We start from the raw sequence: 17,150 nt of genomic DNA, 5'->3' as shown, positions 1-17,150 counted from the left end.
AATCACAGGAGAAATGTGACTCTTCATCATAAATACAGATGGTACCACTTCAGTGCTGTCGCAGTATAAGGCTGTGTTTACATTTTATTATGCTCGTGATACTTGCATATTACGGACACGCGATAAATGATGATATTGTGAAAGTAAAGGGTAAAAACATTTTCTTTCACAACACGTTAAACACTCCCGTCTTTGTCCAGTATTTACTGCCTTTCCTGTCCTCTCCCATAAAATCTGATTATAATTGGTGCGAAGCGTCTTTCTTTTGTTGGTGAATTTATGCCGAGTGTAATTGCTGCTAATTAGAAACATTGCGCTAAGCTGGTGGTGATTAGGCCTTGATTTGCATTATTTTCATTTGGCTGCACTGCATTGTGGGCAGTCTGCTGCCTTTTGCCATCCACCCCCGGGACTACTTTGATCCTCACACCCTGGTCATGCGATGCACGTTTTCTTCCTTTTCGGATCGCTTTTTGAAAGCTGTTGGATAAATTGGAGTTAATTGCAAGGAGTGACGAGTGCTTACGTTGTCTTGATAATGAAAAGGGAGCTAACAAGTTCATTTTCCTACTGCCCATATTTAGATTTTTTTGGTGGTATTTCTCTGCAGCATTAAATATTTTTTTCATTTTGGACTTTTAATTTTTCACGCGACACATCTGAGGTGCTGTTGCATTTACATTCCTACGAGAAATGGACTAATGAAATGCATCAGTTCTTCCATTAATTACAAGGATGCACAAAATTACGTGTGGGCTGTCGTTTAAATGGGTTAAGATGGAAATGTTTCCGTGTGTGACCCCAGCATCACCTTTGGTTAAACCCTGAAAACAACATTAACTGAGGTGAATTACACATACAGAAGGTCTCTTGTACACCTCCATTGGTGGAGGAAGGGTGGGCATTAATGCACATGTAGAAAATCCCCCCTGCATGCCTTAATCATGCCAAACCATTTCAGCGGGAAGGTATTTGGTCCCGTTTCATTTTAATTTGAGCCCGGAGATCCCATCGAAGCCATCGCTGCCACCGTTTGACAAAAAGCCGACACGCCAGTAACCGCTCCTCAACATGACAAATCCTCAATCTGCCTCTGCTCTCCCGTTTCTTCTAAACACATGGTTTATGCAAATCAGAGCAAAATGATCTTGGGGATAGCAGCAATGTTTGAGCAATTTGAGGGCTGCCAAAAGGAACTGGCATTAATATAAAAAAAAGCAAGCAGGGCGGGGGGGGGGGGGGGGTCCTCCAGTGCATATGCAGGTCTCATTGACTGTACCCAAATTAATTTAGCAGAAAGGTTATGAATGACTGTTTGTGCCAAAGTGCAGTCGCTTGTAGTGATATATGAAAGCATATCCACATGTCCTGTTCACTGTGATAAAGGTCATATTATCATTTCCACGCTATCAGATGCTGCAAATGGAAACCCACGCAAAACGGCAATCATTCCTTTACCTCTGTGGTCCCTGTTGCCCTCCCAAAAGGCTGAATTAAAATGGAATATTTTCAAAATAACTTTATTCAACCATAATCAGGGAAAAGAAAGGGCTGCTTCTCTTGTTTATGAGGTTCTCGTGCAACTGGTTTAACGCACAAAGAAAAACTTTTAAAGACTGAAAATGGTGAGAAAAATCGCTATGCATGCGTCTCCTCCATGAGTGAATCTTGATGGATGGCCGTCATTTGTCCTCGTCGGCAAACAAACAATGACGCCATTGAATCAGAAGTGCTATCAAACTTTCAGGTCCGACAGATGAAATCTATTAGCATGTTTAAATTCTTCATTTGATATTGATCAGCAAATTGAACAAGAGACAAATCCTTTGAAACCTGCTAATTCCAGACATGTCCAGTACGATGATTAATTGAGACGGCTCAATTTGCATAAATTGTTTTAGTCTTTTAACGCCAGATCTGTGTTCTATTTGGACAAAGATTACATTTGCAGCCCCATGTCCCTGTAAACGTGTGGAAATACCCCGAGGATCCCTGAGCTATGATGTGGCAGAAAGCAGATATAGTTTATGCAGCAAGCAAATAATCAAATTGGAAAAAAATAAACAAATGTAGGATTAAGTTGTAAAAGGAAACAAATTTTGTTTGAGCTTTAATGTTAACATTTTGGCTAGCTGCATGTGTTATGGACTGTTGCCTCAAAAATATTCAAATAAATGAATATTCAGTTGTCAACTGTTTCATTCTTTCATTTTGAGTCATTCTTTAAATATCTTTAAATAGGCATCGAATGTAGCTCACTTGGCCCTGCACTTTACTGAATGTTTTATTTTCCAAATAAGCGTTGAATTGGTCCTGAACATGCCTCACAAGTCAACATTTGTTTTCTGTCTCACCTTAACCACCATGCCAGATCTACGTGCGCGTCTCTTCTGTTTTGATGGAAATGGAGAATTTCAGAGTGCAGTTTAAATCTTGGGCCGTCGGTCAGAAATGACGATGATTGATTGATAGAATGACCGTAAAGGTTGATGGCATATGTTGGCTTTATTGAATTAAAGGCACAACTGCGGGGGGAGGGGGGGAGATCAGGACCGCATAAAAGGAGAAACTTGTGCTGAAACATGCAATTTCTCTGTTGGTAAACTTCCTTAAGATTTACAACTCATGGTTTCGACATCCAGAAAATGTTTGAGGAAAATAAATTCCGATTCACAACCTCACATAAAACTCTTTTGGACTCTGTTTCACCAGTACCCAATGTGGTCTACGTTAGAAAACGCTTTGTCAGCGGTTTCTCTTTAAAGTGTTGCATTTGACTTTCACACACACACACACATATCTATATATGTTTATATCTATGCATGTGTGTGTAATATATATATATATATATATATATATATATATATATATATATATATATACACATTTCTGTATGCGTGTACTGTTGTGATTTAACAAAAAAAAAGCCACACATGAAGCACCTCTTCATCCCTCCACCACTTTTATCAGCAGTCACTGCGAGCTTATCGAGCGGGCCTTCCAGACACCTTTTATGACCGAACTAATTACTAATTACACAAGTGGCTGGCATGAGCCACAGCACAACACTGGCCCCTTTTGTTATTTTAATTGTTGTTGTTTTGAAGAATGGTGCACCAGTAAATTCTGCCCAGGATGCCCTAGGAGGATGGATGAGCCCTGAATAATTTATTAACGTTGTGGAAACACACTCAGTGTGCAGTATGGGGGTTGCCTAGCGCTGTGCATCTCCATTCTTGTTGTGGCGGCAGTCTCATCAGGGATTGATGACGAGGTATCTCTCATCGTCCGTCCACCACTGCGAGCAGCACCCCATCATTAGGACTTCCACCGTCGCCTGTTCGTGGCACACAGGATGAATCTGACTGGCAGAGGTGGTCCCCCCCCCCCCCTCATGCTGTGACTAATTACTCCAAGCAATGCCTCCCCTCCTGATGGATTACGGTGCATTGTGCGAGTCGGACAGATCCCCACCTTCCATGAGACGGGAGATGAGGGCATCCTGACTCTGAGCTGTACACCACGCACAACCTTGATAATTATTTTCATAGATGAATACCATTGCAGGCAGGATGATGAAGTGGCCATCTGTGTCGTGAGACTATCACATGCAAACACAGAGCGCCGTCTTTGTCACTGCAGAGAAATCTAGTCCTGAACAGACCTCTCTCGTCTGCGTCTTTCCAGCTTGCAATTCGTTGCACACATGTGCACTTTCCCACTTCCTCACGGACACATATTTTGCTACTCAACATTCTCACATTTAGCAGTTCATCGTGCACTCATCAAGCTTTTTAAAACTCATTTTTATCAAATAAATTAGACACTCAAAGGCTTTCATTGGCCAAGGCATTCAGGGTTTTAAAGGACCCGTATGGAAATTGTATTTATTTTCTTGCGTAAAGCTTCTTTCCCTTTTGGAGGCCCCTGTGTGATCATTGGTGTTGGAGTTAAGATTTGTGAGGAGCCCCTGGCTAGAGCAGCGTTGAAGAACAGATCACATAAAGTATGCTGGGGTTCTCCTGTCATAGCCTGTGCCACTGAAACCATAAACTGTGTCTTCCTAAAATGTTTGCCTTTCCAGGATGCAATGCAGCCACTCACTTATGAACCATCTGGTCTTATTTTCTACATTTGCTTATCAATCTTTTCTTTTCTTTTTTTCTTTCTTTTTTTTTTTTTTTTTAAACATTGAGCTCAACCAACTTGTTTTGTTTTACTTAATGGTTTCAAAGATGGAGATTAATGTGTAGGTTTAATCTATGGAATAATGTGGAAAAAACTGTTTTTCTAGGTGGCACATATTAAATTTAGAGCATAACGAGAGTGGATCCTGATGATGGGTAAATGTACTTTTCACTTTAACCACAATAGTGAAAAAAAAACTGTTGCAGCCGGTTTTACAAACGAATACTGGTGGATCAAAACACAATTTTATTTCAGCACCGGGTCCAAAATCAGACAAGACTTCCCGGAAAGTGTTTTTCTCTTGACAACATTTAGCTCAATTAGTTATTTGACCCGAGTCAGTCAGGATTTAATCGCAGTGAAGGCATCTCATGCATGTCCATCTGAGCTGTTAAATAACAAAGATGTGAAGTTTCATGCCACCAAACTGACAAATGAATTGCTGTGTGCCAAGCTAAAACTTTGTCATTTTTTAAATGCAAAAAGAAATATATATTTTTTCCTGTGCTTTGTTGGGCCTTCAAGTTACCAGAGTACAGTGTACTTTACATGCACAGCGTAATCTTAAACAGTACAAAGTTCGTAGTGTTGTTTAGTTGAGAGACTGATTTGCTGACCAGGTTTGGTAAAAAGAGCTGTAAATAAAGAAAAAATGAGACATTGATTAATATTGGTAATGCTATCCACCACATCCCTTGTGTCTATAATGGCCCTCTCCTTATCCCGCAAGCCAAGAGTTCTGACAAGAGGTATCCTGCTGGGCTTAAAATAAGCCTAGAATGGAAGCATGTGTCCCAAAAGTGTGTAGGAAATGATCTCGGTGTCATGTGCCCCTCAAAAAACAAAGGTAAAGGGGAGAGGGGGCACCTTTTATCTCTGAGATGGAGATGAAATCACCGGGTACAGTGATTTGCGTCTCAGTCCGTGTGTAAGTGATGTTAAGAGTTGTTGTTTTTTTAAGTGAAAGTTTTTTTTTGGGGGGGGGTTATACGAAAAAGAAACTCAAACACAATGTAGGCTTTATGTATGCTTGCTCGGACCAAGTGCTAATGCTGGGCTGCTATACCATGCTGGCTGGTAATTGCTAACACATGTGCTACCTCTGTCTCGCTGCAGCCGGCCGAAAGAGTTCTGGCGCCTGGACTGCTGGGAGGACGATTTAAGGAGGCGACGTCGCTTCATCAGGAACCCCTTTGGATCCAGTCACTCAGAAGCTACGCTCAGAGCGGCAGCCGAACACGGTCAGTCCCATCCACCACATCACTGCCTGCTGTTTGTGCACCTTTTTTTTTTTTTTTTTTTTTTGTGCTTCACGTACAAGGCAATAAAAATTAGTCTTCCTGTTGCAGTAAAAGGTTTATTATACCACAACACATCATAAAATCACACCCACGTTTGAATTTCACACAGGTAATTTCAGCGCTGTGTACCATTATGAAAAGCTGCATTACACAGTGTTTAGTAGTTTATAAATTTTTTTTCTTCTGGAAAATCAGTAATGTAACGTATGCTTTTTTTTTTTCATGGCTGCCTAACAGTGGCTGATATTGTTGGTGAGTAGAAATCATACCCCCTCCCTTGTGATTTTTGTGTTTGAATAAGGGGTGATTCAAGGTTTTAAGCTTTCGCTTCCCTTTTTCTCACAGGTATCATTGCCAGATCATTATTTTTGCGGTCAAAGTTCCATTTATTTAGATTTAGGATGCGTTCTACATGTCTTATACTGCTTGGATGTAAGTTGCATTGGTCCCCCGGGCTAAATGTTATGTTAGCAAAACAGAAGGTGCAGTTTTTTTCTGTTAAAGACAGAGGCCTTACTTTTACTCAAAAACTAACACGATTGATTTATTTTCCATTTAGTATCTGGTCCTAACCAGGTCTCATACCGCAGATGTTCGATAGCATGTGACATATTACACGGCTATCATTATTTATTTAATAAAACTAAGACAAACTGCAGAAGCACTCTGTTGAAAACTAAGTCCACCCTTACTGCTTCCAAAGGAATTAAGAAGGTAGGTAGCAGTAAGCCGATGCCAGTGCATTTGAGTAATTGACCATCATTAGAGCGAGCACCTCTAAAAAAGCAGAAGTGCTGGCATTTTACTGGTTTGGAGCATTCGAGTTCAGTAACGCATCGCCAAGGAGGAAAGAATTCAGGAACCATCCTTCAGAAGCAATCGGTGCTCCCCATTAATTTGGGAGAATCAGAAGGCCATTTGCAAACAGTTTGGAGTCTGTTATTCTATCGTGAGAAAAGATCATTCACAAGTGGAAAACTTTTTAATACAGGTGCCAATCTCCTCAGGAATGGGTGTCCCAGTAAGTTCAGAGTGTGCAAATGCTCAGAGAAATTAAAAAAAAATCAAGAGCTGCATCTAAGGCTCTACAGGCCTCAGTTGAACATGTTAAATGTTAAAGTTTCTGATGTAGCAGTGAGAAAAAGACTGAACAAGTGTGGCGTGTTTCGAAGGGTTGCAGGAGAAAGCAGTTTCTCTTAAAAAGGATCATAGCAGCAGAGCGAAGGTTTGCAAAATTGCTTCTACACAAACCAAGATATCCTTTGACAGACGAGACCAAAGTGGAGCTGTTTGGTCATAATGCACAGCTCGATATTTGGTGGAAACCAAACATAGCCTACGAACAAAAATACATAATTAACTGTAAAGCACGACGGTGGAGGCGTGATGACCCGGGTTTGCTTTGGTCACAGGATTTGGGCACCTTGCAGTCATTGAGTGCACCATGAACTCCTCTGTATACCAAAGTATTCTAGAGTTAAATGTGAGCCTGTCTGAACAAGACAATGATCCCAAACGCAGCAACAGAATGACAGAAAAAGGGAAGAATCAAGGTGTTGCACTGTCAAACACAGTCAAAGTCCCGACCTCAGCTTGATTGAAATGCTGTGGTGGGGCTTAAAGAGAGATGTGAAGAAATGCATGTCTGCAAACCTCAATGAACTGAAGCAAGAGCAAGCCAGAATTCACCCACCGCAATATGAGTTGACTGATAACGTTAAACAGAAAGTGTTTACATCAAAGAAATTTCAGTTATGGCCGCTAAAGGTTCTATACGCTATTCGTTGTTGGGCGTACTTAATTTTTCACCGTTTCTGCATGTTGGCTTGGATTTAGCTGAATAAGTAATGACTTGTCTTTTGTTTTGTTTTATCTACAGTTGTATTTAGCATGCTGTAAGACCCGGTTAGGACCAGATGATATTTTATTTAGTCTGACCTCATACATAAAACATTGGAATTCAAAGACTGTGTACTTTTTTTGGTCACAACTGTATATTTCTGGCAGTCACTTATAAGTAAAATATCTAAATGACATGTCTCAGCATCAACACCAGGAGTCTCATGTCTCTGCTGAAGTGCATGTAATCATTCATGTGTGCAAATATCCAGCACACCCCAGGTTTTGCAATTATTATTGCTGGACCTACTTTACCCAGCACATTCAATTACTCTGCCCCCCCCCCCAAAAAAAAAGAACACTTCAGGACCAAAAATGTCCTCAATGCGTCACCTGCAAATGTCCCTTTAAAAGTCTCATCTTTCCCAAAGACAAATGGCAGGTGTGACAGGAGCCAATAAGAATATGATCTAAAAGCAATAAGTGTTGGAGATCCTGGGAGACTTCTGGTCTCAAATAATGGCTTTAGCGCGGAGGCAGCTGTGGAGCGAGGCCAGCGTCCAGCTGGTCGCTGTTCCTCTGCAGCGAGCCTGTGAATTTCACTTTCCACTTTAATTCTTCCATGTTTTCCCTTCAGCTAGGGTGCTGTCAGAGAGCAGCCACATCGCATGTGCTCTGTCATCGTTTTTAATGGGGGAAATGCGTCGAAGGACTTCTGTGCGCCGGCGTTTGTTGTTTAGTTTTATTCCAAATTATTTCAGCCGGTGTGCCGAGTTTAATCATCGGTGGCAGAGGAGGACAAATTCCCGCAAACAACAATTTGGTTTTGAAGTCAAAAGTGTGTAAAAATAGCCAGCGGCCATTTGTGGCTCACAGGGCTATACTGCCTGGCTGAACTATGGGACTATATCATTAAAATAACTTCTTGACACTGAAGCCTGACGGCATCCATTTTCTGATGTAACCTTTCGTCTTGTTTTAGTCGACCCGACATTTGTTGCGGAAGTGCAGCTCGAGATTAGAATGCAGGACTAAGTTCTCAAACGGAGCACAAAGGTCATATCTGGCTGTAATTATATTCATCAGATGCAGAAGGAAAAATGCACCCTCGCTCTCTTAGAAAATATTTAGCATGAGATCGAGCACTCAGCTTATCCTCATTTACTGGCTACTCGTGGCTGTTCTTTTCAAATCTCACGCCCGATCGTCCATTTAAAAGTTGTCGAGATATGGTGTAATGTAGCAACTTCTTATGTTTGCTCTTTGAGAGGAGTGAAGAAAAAAATGCTGTCTTCAAAAGGAAAAAAAAAAAAAGAAACACGGAGAAGCATGCATTTCTGTGTTAAAGACATAGACAACTGTTATCATTCATGCTGTGCCAAGATGATTTCCACAGGAGAGCGTGTGCCGCCAGTAGGCTTGAGTAGGCTGCTATGTGTTTACGGCTGGAAAGAACCATCTTTTCTGGGGATTGATTTGGTCTGGTACGGGGCCCGTGTACCAGAGGTGGCAGAGTAAATACCTGAAGACTAATGTCTCTGTTCTGGTAATCAATACTCGCCTCATGACCACACTCCTGGCTGCGCTCCCGTTAAAAACAAATTTGTTAATTTTGACAATTTAATTGCTGTGACCGTGCATGCCTCGACTTGTGTAAGCAGGTAGCCGAACCTCTGTTGGCAGTTGTGAAAGGGGTCCTGGAAAAAAGCAGAAACTGTTGGGATTTCTTCACGTTTCTGTTGCCTCCGATGAGTGATGAGGCTCGAGTTTCTTAGTAGATTCTTAAAAAAAAAAAAAAATTGTTCCCAATGTGGCACTCGGCATAAATTGTTCGTCGTCGGGACACGTTTTAAATGATGCTAAATATACTGTAATTTAAACCAAATAAATTTCAACATGCATGTAGATACGAATTAAAATTTTCACTTTTTAATTTGTTCTTTGGGTTTTCAAATTTTTTGTTTTTGGCTCGGGTCATCCATATTTGGGTGATTTATAGCGGTTTCAGTTAATTTGTTGATATGTTTCTGTATTTTACACACTCACACTTAAATAATTGAAGGCCAGCTAATAAATGTTTGGACATTAAAGCTGAGCTAGAGTTTCTTGAGTTGGCACGTTTCTTATGACTCCTCAGCCTCACACACACACACACACACATACTTCGGACGTACACAACACAAACGTGCGACCTCATTAAAACCTGGGTTGTCAAATTAAAAGAAGAAAAAAAATCAACCGCATCTACCTTCGTAGCAGACAGGCGAGTTAGCACACAGCCTGTCACTTCCATCCCCATTTCCTTTTTGCATGTTGTAGTAAGTGACACAACCCTGTGTCAGAATGGCTCGCCTGTGCTGTTCTAACAGACTTGGCCAAACTAAAATGCTGACCAGTCACCGTTTTAGCTGCTGTTACCTCAGTGTAAATTATACCGCGGAGCCATTTGTGTGAGGTTTAGTTACAGGAGACTGTGTGTTTAAGGGTCCAGTGTTATATGTTGGTACTATCCTAATATTGGGACAAAAACTGATGCGCAAGCATTGACGTTGAACTGCACCGCTGTTTTAAACCAATCTAATAAGTCCCCTTTCTTGGTGCGAATACAATGGCATGTGGTACGTATTAGGAGAGCTGGTAGTAATTTCAGTGCTGCTAACTAAAGAATCCTCCAGGGAGGCTTAATTACAGGAAGGCCATTCTAAATATCAGTGAGCTGCATATTTTCCATGACAAGAGATTTTTTTTTTTTAGACTTGCTCCTCCAGCACTTTCAAAGAGTAGTTACATGGAGCAGTTGATCTCCTCTCAGTCTCAGGTGATGATGACAAAAAGAAATCCAGTAGATTTCAGGGACTTGCTCCACTGAAGCATTGTTACTTTTACTAGAATGCCGGATTAGCGGCAGAGGAAGCTCAGACGCCGCTGCCAGCTGTGTTTACAAACAGGGAAGACTTGCCAGCCAGTGTGTGTAGACTTGTGGATCTTTCCCCTACACCGCTGGGGAACTGCAGGACTCTGTAAATGTTTGCAGATTAGCATTTTTCTTAAATAATCCTCATGGAGCCTCAAGTCATGCTCTGTTGAAATCAAACTGGTGCGAGACCCTCATCTCGCTTAAATGTGTTTGGATAATCTTTGTGCGCACTGGTGTTTGATATGAGGCATGTTAAAAGGGCAACGTGCATTAGGGGTTGGGTTTTAGGGCTGGGATTACGTCTTTGATCTGTCACATTTTGCCATCTTCAGTTGGCCTGCCTGTTTGAAAAATCACAGCTCAAAGTGAAGAAGCTGGTCAACCTTGAAAGCAGATTTATTTAAAAGGGGATGCACCTCAGAGGTGTTCCCCTTACTGTTGGTCAACTACGTTTATTCCCAGTTAACGAAATGCCTTTGTACTTCATTTAGTAAAATTGTGATCTATCCCAAGCAGCCTTCCATTGAAAATCTGAGCATTTTATGAAATGCTATGAATGATTGATGTCCTGAAAATGAAAGTTATGGCCGTACTTAAATTTGTGAGAGGTTTTTAATTATTATAAATATTAGAGGCCATCATTCGTTTTATTTTCTTTTATTTCACTGAGTTGGTGAGAGCTTCCAGCTCTTTTTTTTAACTTTTTTTTAAACTGTAAAAAGTCTGCATTATGTTCTTAGTTTTTAAAGAATGTACCTCGCATGATCGTCTGTGTTTCATCAAACTCCACAGTCCAATAAACTGCAACACTGTTTGTTTCTTTGAGTTTGAAATTAAATAAACTCCGCGTTTAACGCCGCATGCAACCTTGCGCTGTATTCTGCTTTAAGTGTGAAATAAGAAGGCCTTTCCTCCCCTTTGTAGCATCTGAGGAGGATATTCTGAAAGGCAAGCAGTCCATCAGGAGTCAGGCTCTGGGAAATCAAAACTCGGAGAGTGAGACGTCACTTGACGGAGACGATGACACACTGTCGTCCTTAGAGGAGAAGGACCTGGAGAACTTAACAGGTAAAGGAGCGGCTCATCTTCCTCTTCCTATCACTGCAATTCTGATTTACCTTAATGAACTGTGCTATATGCAAAACGATTGTTCCGCTTCATTCAGTAGTCATTTGGATCTCACTCCTGTGTGCTGGCTTCATTTTCTTCTGTGATAAGGAAGGACTGATTGTTGAAGTTGCTGTTTTCCTGTGATGTGATTGTGCTTTCTGTAAGACCTATTCTTTGGTTGGTTGTTTGAAATCACAGACTCCTTACCAACACACAAAACGGGCTGACTAATTGAAGCCTAAATCACTTGCAAGGCATCCTAGCAGAGTGCTGAGGCAGACACTGCGTCCAGCTGTCCGTCTCTGACACTGGAAGTTGCTTCACAAACGTGCACACAGGCCCCAGTATAAAGGCTCACAATTATTTCCCCCCACAATGCAGTGCAGCTATATCAGACCGAAATAATGCAATATCTGAATTAAAAAAAAAAAAAAAAAAAAAAAAGCTGTTTTGCTTTGAATAAAAACGAAGCTCTCCCCTCTGCACGAGCCAATTAGGCCTGATAAGATTCCTACAGCACAGACTGAGTTTGTTCCAAATTGATGTCACCCATTTTGTTTTGCCTGTGATCATTCCTTGTTATTTAAAATATTTTAGGCTTGATTAAAATATCATATAGTCCCTTAATCGGATTGCAGCGTAATCCGCGTGAAGCTGCAGTAAGAAGGGTTTAGAATGCTGTTAAAATAATGCAGCTGGGCGTCAATGGGATTAAACGTTGAGTCTTGTTTAATAGCGTCATATACAGCGAAAATTGCGCAGAAGTTGTGGTGTGTGTGCGCGCGGGGGGTTCAGCTCGTCCTTTCAAGCAACTGTCTGCTCCAGGTGCAGCTGAATGTCTTGAGTGAAAGGAACAAAAACTGTTATTTCAACCCACGGATAACATGTCAGTACTCACGGGATTCACGAGAGGCAGAGGAATGAATATATATATCTGTTTAATACCATCCGTTTCCACGCGTGTCATGGTGCTCGGGGAAATCAGAGCCGCGGCTCACATCTGCAAATACAATGCCTCATCCGTGCAGAGCCGGCTGGGCAGAGCTTCCACCCACAGCTCCCCCGAGCCGGGCTCTCATTGTCATACAGGCATAAATTAAGATTGATGAGAGATGAAAGAGCTTCTCCCAAAAGCCCGCAATCAATGTGTTCTGATGGACAGTCAATTCCGACAAGACGCTCCGTGTTTTCTAAAGTTTTAGGCTGCATGCCGTGGGTAATCTGCTGTGTTGCATCGGGCTCATGTTGAACCGTTTCATTTCATGCTGATGCAAAATAATAAAAAAAATTCAATTCAATTAAAAAAAAAAAAAACTTTTTGATCATACTGCAGCCTTAATGCAAACAAATTTGTGTTGGTGTTTTGAGCTTCGTAGACGCAGGTTTCTTCTCGCAGGACCGGGAGGTGTTTACGTTTGACCGCTTGTTTTCTGAGCGTCTCCTCTGTCCTCCAGGCCCTGTAAACGTGAGCACGAGCGCTCAGCTCGTGGCCCCGGCTGTGGTGGCGAGAGGCACCCTGTCCATCACCGCCTCCGAGCTCTTCTTTGAGGTGGACGAAGAGGAGCCCGGCTTCAAGGCCATCGATCCGAAGGTAAGAGGCTCCGGCTCCCATTGATCACGTTTGGAATCGTCGCCACTTTTCCAACGCTGCTTCACACTGACACGAGCGCGGACACGTGGTTTATTCCCAGTTTAGGCCCATTTAGAAATGAACAAAAACTGCAGCTGCTTTTTACTGCCTATCTTGAGTTTTGTGTATATATTTAAAAATGTGTTTAAAGGGTCTCAGGTGGCGTTGAAGTTATTCCGCATAATATTTTCAGACTTATTATTATTCTTTATGTACCGCTGGGAGTATTTTTTATTTTTTTTAACTGAATGTCAAAACCTTTTTATTCATCAATGTATTTACATTGCTTAAATAATCTTTATGTCTTTACCTAATTTAAATAAATTGTTTTTTTGGGGGGGTATAAACAATAACGTTAATCTACCAGGCTTTCCATTCTACTATGTATTTTTCACCCCCTTAATTCTACAGTTGAAGTAATATTTCAGTAATATTCCCTGATTTGAAATAATTACCAGTAAAAACGCGACAGATAGTTTGAAACAGCTGAAGGCTGCTGGCTCTACAGGTGTCCGTGCACTGTGGGAGCACCGTAAAGCTCCATGAAATTGTGTGTGTGTGTGTGTGTGTGTGTGTGTGTGTGTGTGTGTGTGTGTATATATATTTTAAACACGTCGTTATGATCAAATCCATTTTGAGTTGTCGCAAAAATCCCCCCCGACATGAACTTGGTGGCATGAATGCGTCCTGTTGCCTGATCGAAAATCGATGCATGAATCAGATTAAGCTCCTGTTGCTGCGGGCCTTCTGCTGTTCAAACTTTGCTCGCAGGCCTGTGCATTAACACGAGTCTGTTGATTTACATTCATCTGAAAATCCTGTTGAGCATGTGGCGCTCTGTACGAATAACTTATGACCTGAAGTTGGCCCAGCAGGCTCTATTTTGTTTTCTATTTATTTATTTTATTTATTTAAAAAAAAACTATTTTCCCCTTGCATTGTGCCAGTGTTGACATTAGTTAGAATATCCTCTGCATAGTTTAATAGCTCCTCTGTTTTTATCTCCACGAGACCATGAGAATGGACCAAGCAACAGATCTACTCGTCCCCTCAGCTGTCAAAACACGTCAAAACACGAGGCCAAGTTTTAATTTAATTTGCAACATTTTATTAACATTTCTTCTTAAGTCACATCATGAAAAAAATTAACTTGGCACGCTACAATTTATTCTTTTGACTCAACGGTTTTTTGTGCATATATTTAAATAAAAGTCTCTTCACTTTGTGAAAACATTTAACAACTGAAATGTGTTACATTTATCGAAAATGTACCTTTAACTTTCTCTGTGGCAGTGGCCCAATTTGCTTCATTTGGGAAAAAAAGATCTGCTTCGTGGTTTGCTGCTGCATCGCTGTGTCAACGCTGTTGTTGTTGTTTTTTTTCACATTTCTTGGAGACTCAGTTGGAGAATAGTCTTAAGTTTTTTTGTTGTTGTTGGTTTTTTTTTTTATCCCAAAAATGTCCCTCGGCGCTGCCTCGATGACCGGTTTATAATTTGTCCAAACTTTTCGCATTGGTGAGGATTTCTCTCGCTAGTCTCCAAGTCTGCTTCGCAGCAGCCTCCAGGGCTGAGTGAGGCTTTCCCTGAAACAAGTCCAAGTTTGGCAAGAAGTAGTGAGGACATCTGCGGCACTGCAGACAGGATATGAGCTGCAGCAGGATACCATTCAGTCGGTCACCGAGGCAAGACTCGTCCCAGTCCGTCTCTCTGGGGTGTTTCTCGCACTCGTACAGCAGCAGAGTCTTCATGTGGTAGTTGTAGAGTGGCTGTCCCGGCAGCTCCAGGTGACGGTCCCTGAGAGTCTTCAGGATGGACAGACACTTCTTTCTGCAGCCGGCCATGAGCAGCCTGTTCTCGGCCTCGCTGAACTGCAGGACCCAGGCGTCGCTCTCTGCTGAGCTCTGCTTCCCCGTTAAGGAGTAGCACTCTTTGGAGAGAAGGTTAAAGCCCTCCGCTTTGACTTCTGCAACCCGGTTAGGACCGGGCCAGGGGATGTGGGGCATGGGCCACTGAGCTGCGCTTCTGGGCCAAATCCCAGTACACTTGAAGGCGGGGGTGATCTGCACCACATACCTCTCCCTGATCCGCAGCCTGACCTCGCTGGTGTCGGCTACCATCTTTACCACGTCACGGTAGCTGCATTTGTCCACGGCCTGTGCCACCAGAGTCTGAAACCTCGATCGGATCTTTCTGGCTGAGAGGTAGCCCGAGGCGGTGATGAACTCGACCCACAGAGACATGCTCCTTTTGCGGCCATCACTCAGCTTCAGCACCGCGCAGCCGGGCAAAGAGCCGTCATCCACAAAGTTGAACACCCCCATCTGGTTGAGGTAAAGCACCACCTCGAACTCATTTGGGGAGATGACCTCCATCCCCTCGTAGCGCGCATCTATCTCACTGAGCGAGCTGATAAACCGGGGCTCCTGCACTTCCACCTCTTTCAGGACATCCGACACCACTTTACAAACCTCCCTTATAGTCTTCGCAATGGCCGCTTTGCGCGCTTGGCATCTCTCGTTGTAGTACTTGTTTAGCTGGTAAACCAGCTTTGCCTGCGTCGCTATCATGTTTGGGCAGAGGTCCGGGCTGTACACCGGAGAGTCGCAGTAAGTTGACGGATCCAATGCTTACCGGTAAAGCCAGAGGCAAATGCTTCCCGTACAGGAGAAATGTGTAATCAAAGTTTTTTTTTTTTTTTTCCTTTTTTTTTTCCCCTTCTTGCTTTTTGCAGCGGATGGACGTCAGTGTGAGGAGGAGGAAACGGATAGGGATGCAACGTAGTAGCTTGCTAAATATCAGTCCAACTCGTGAGCACTTCCAGCGCGACTATAGACGATTCATATTCAGGTTCTTGGTTAGCATCCGTGTCCTGTGTGGGAGACGCCAAAGACTAAAAACGCCGTGTGTGAGCGCTCATGTCTTCTTGATGCTAGTCTCTCCTCTGCGCCCCCGCTCACTTTTCCTCCTCACTCAGCTTTGAGGTGGACTTGTGTAGTTTATGAATGGTTCCTTTAGAAGAGTGAAAGGGGGTCGGGCTTCTGTTCCTGCAATCATGTGCGGAGCTGTCAGTGCGGGCAGCCAATCGGAGCAGGCAGACTGAGACGGTCCTGCAGCGGAGCTCCAGTCCGGCTCAGGCGCGGCTGAGCGCGCGGCGCTGCCCGCTGTTTCCAAGTCCGCACAGGGGAACACAAACCTTTTGGATTTTTATTTGTTTTTTACAGGCACAACGTACCAGTCTCTAAGCTAATAACAAAACAGTCTTTTGAAGATTAGTGTTGTTCTATACGCACCGTTTCAACTGGCCCCGTTGTGAAGATTGTGAGATTTTCAGCTGCGATCCTAAAGTTTAGAGCTGCTCGTGTTGCGCTGAGTCTCTCGCTGTCTGTCTTTTAATTGTATGTATTCTATTTCCTAAATGAACTTGTTTAATTTCGTTTTTTACCACCGGTAGAAAGGCCGATAATAGTGACGTTTTCCCCTCGCTGACTAGATTCAGATTTTCTTCCCTACGGTTTATGGGGCTCTTCAGTTATTATACAAACCAAGGTTGCGTTGGTTTATTTAGGAACACTTGTGCGTTTATGGATTTCAGTGCGTTTTCTGCTTTTCCAATTAGACGTCTCACTCCAGGTATCGTCTGTTGAGTCCATTTATTTGTTTTTTTTTAAATTTTTTTTAAAAAGAAAGCAATGCAGCCTTTATGTCACCTGTTTTTATTCATTTTCGAATGAGATGACTATTTCCGTTTTCATCCAGAGATGCACCAAATCCACGTGAAATTGCAATTTATTTTGAATGAAGAGTGAATATTGAATGCCGCCGATAAACGTAGTTTTGTCGATGTGCGTATAAAACGGTAAATGTGTGGAATGCACCTGCAGCCCAGCCTCAGTACGCGTTCAGATCGCGTTAGACGATCAGCTAAATTGATCCAACGAATTTACGTTTTATCCACCGAATATCATTTTTTAAAAACCAAATAGATTATTTGAGAAAATGTTGGCTTTTTAATTTTTTTTTTAATTAATAAGTAGTCGCATACTGTTTTGAGTTCAGATGACATTTGACCACAGATCCACCCCTTTCTCCTTCGCACGCACACACCCGTTAATTTGCTCGTGAGTTTCTCGCCATTAACCTGGTCTATGCTGAATAATTTAAGC

General features: G+C 42.4%; 2 protein-coding genes across 8 annotated transcripts in view; one reads left to right on the top strand and one right to left on the bottom strand.

The window, feature by feature from the left end:
* The window catches only part of lrba (LPS-responsive vesicle trafficking, beach and anchor containing), a 179,939-nt gene that overhangs the window by 94,034 nt on the left and 68,755 nt on the right, over positions 1-17,150 (top strand). For 4 of the 7 annotated variants that reach the window (XM_075463161.1, XM_075463163.1, XM_075463162.1 and 1 more), the window contains exons 37-40: positions 5,305-5,429; positions 5,727-5,741; positions 11,170-11,313; positions 12,810-12,946. In XM_075463161.1, the coding sequence (XP_075319276.1) occupies positions 5,305-5,429; positions 5,727-5,741; positions 11,170-11,313; positions 12,810-12,946 (421 nt within the window). The remainder of the gene's footprint in view (positions 1-5,304; positions 5,430-5,726; positions 5,742-11,169; positions 11,314-12,809; positions 12,947-17,150) is intronic. The other 3 variants (XM_075463166.1, XM_075463165.1, XM_075463164.1) reach the window with 1 other exon arrangement.
* Positions 14,092-15,963, bottom strand: mab21l2 (mab-21-like 2). The gene has a single exon (XM_075464441.1). The coding sequence runs from the start codon at positions 15,552-15,554 to the stop codon at positions 14,475-14,477; it is 1,080 nt and encodes a 359-aa protein (XP_075320556.1). The 5' UTR covers positions 15,555-15,963; the 3' UTR covers positions 14,092-14,474.

Source organism: Odontesthes bonariensis, chromosome 4, assembly GCF_027942865.1.
Source record: "Odontesthes bonariensis isolate fOdoBon6 chromosome 4, fOdoBon6.hap1, whole genome shotgun sequence".
Lineage (NCBI taxonomy): Eukaryota > Metazoa > Chordata > Actinopteri > Atheriniformes > Atherinopsidae > Odontesthes > Odontesthes bonariensis.
Note: the sequence above shows the minus strand (reverse complement) of the source record. Positions and strands in the feature narration are given on the sequence as shown.

Bases quoted from the DNA above. Each gene is read 5' to 3' on its own strand.
- mab21l2 (XM_075464441.1), bottom strand. From the start codon at position 15,554: ATGATAGCGACGCAGGCAAAGCTGGTTTACCAGCTAAACAAGTACTAC.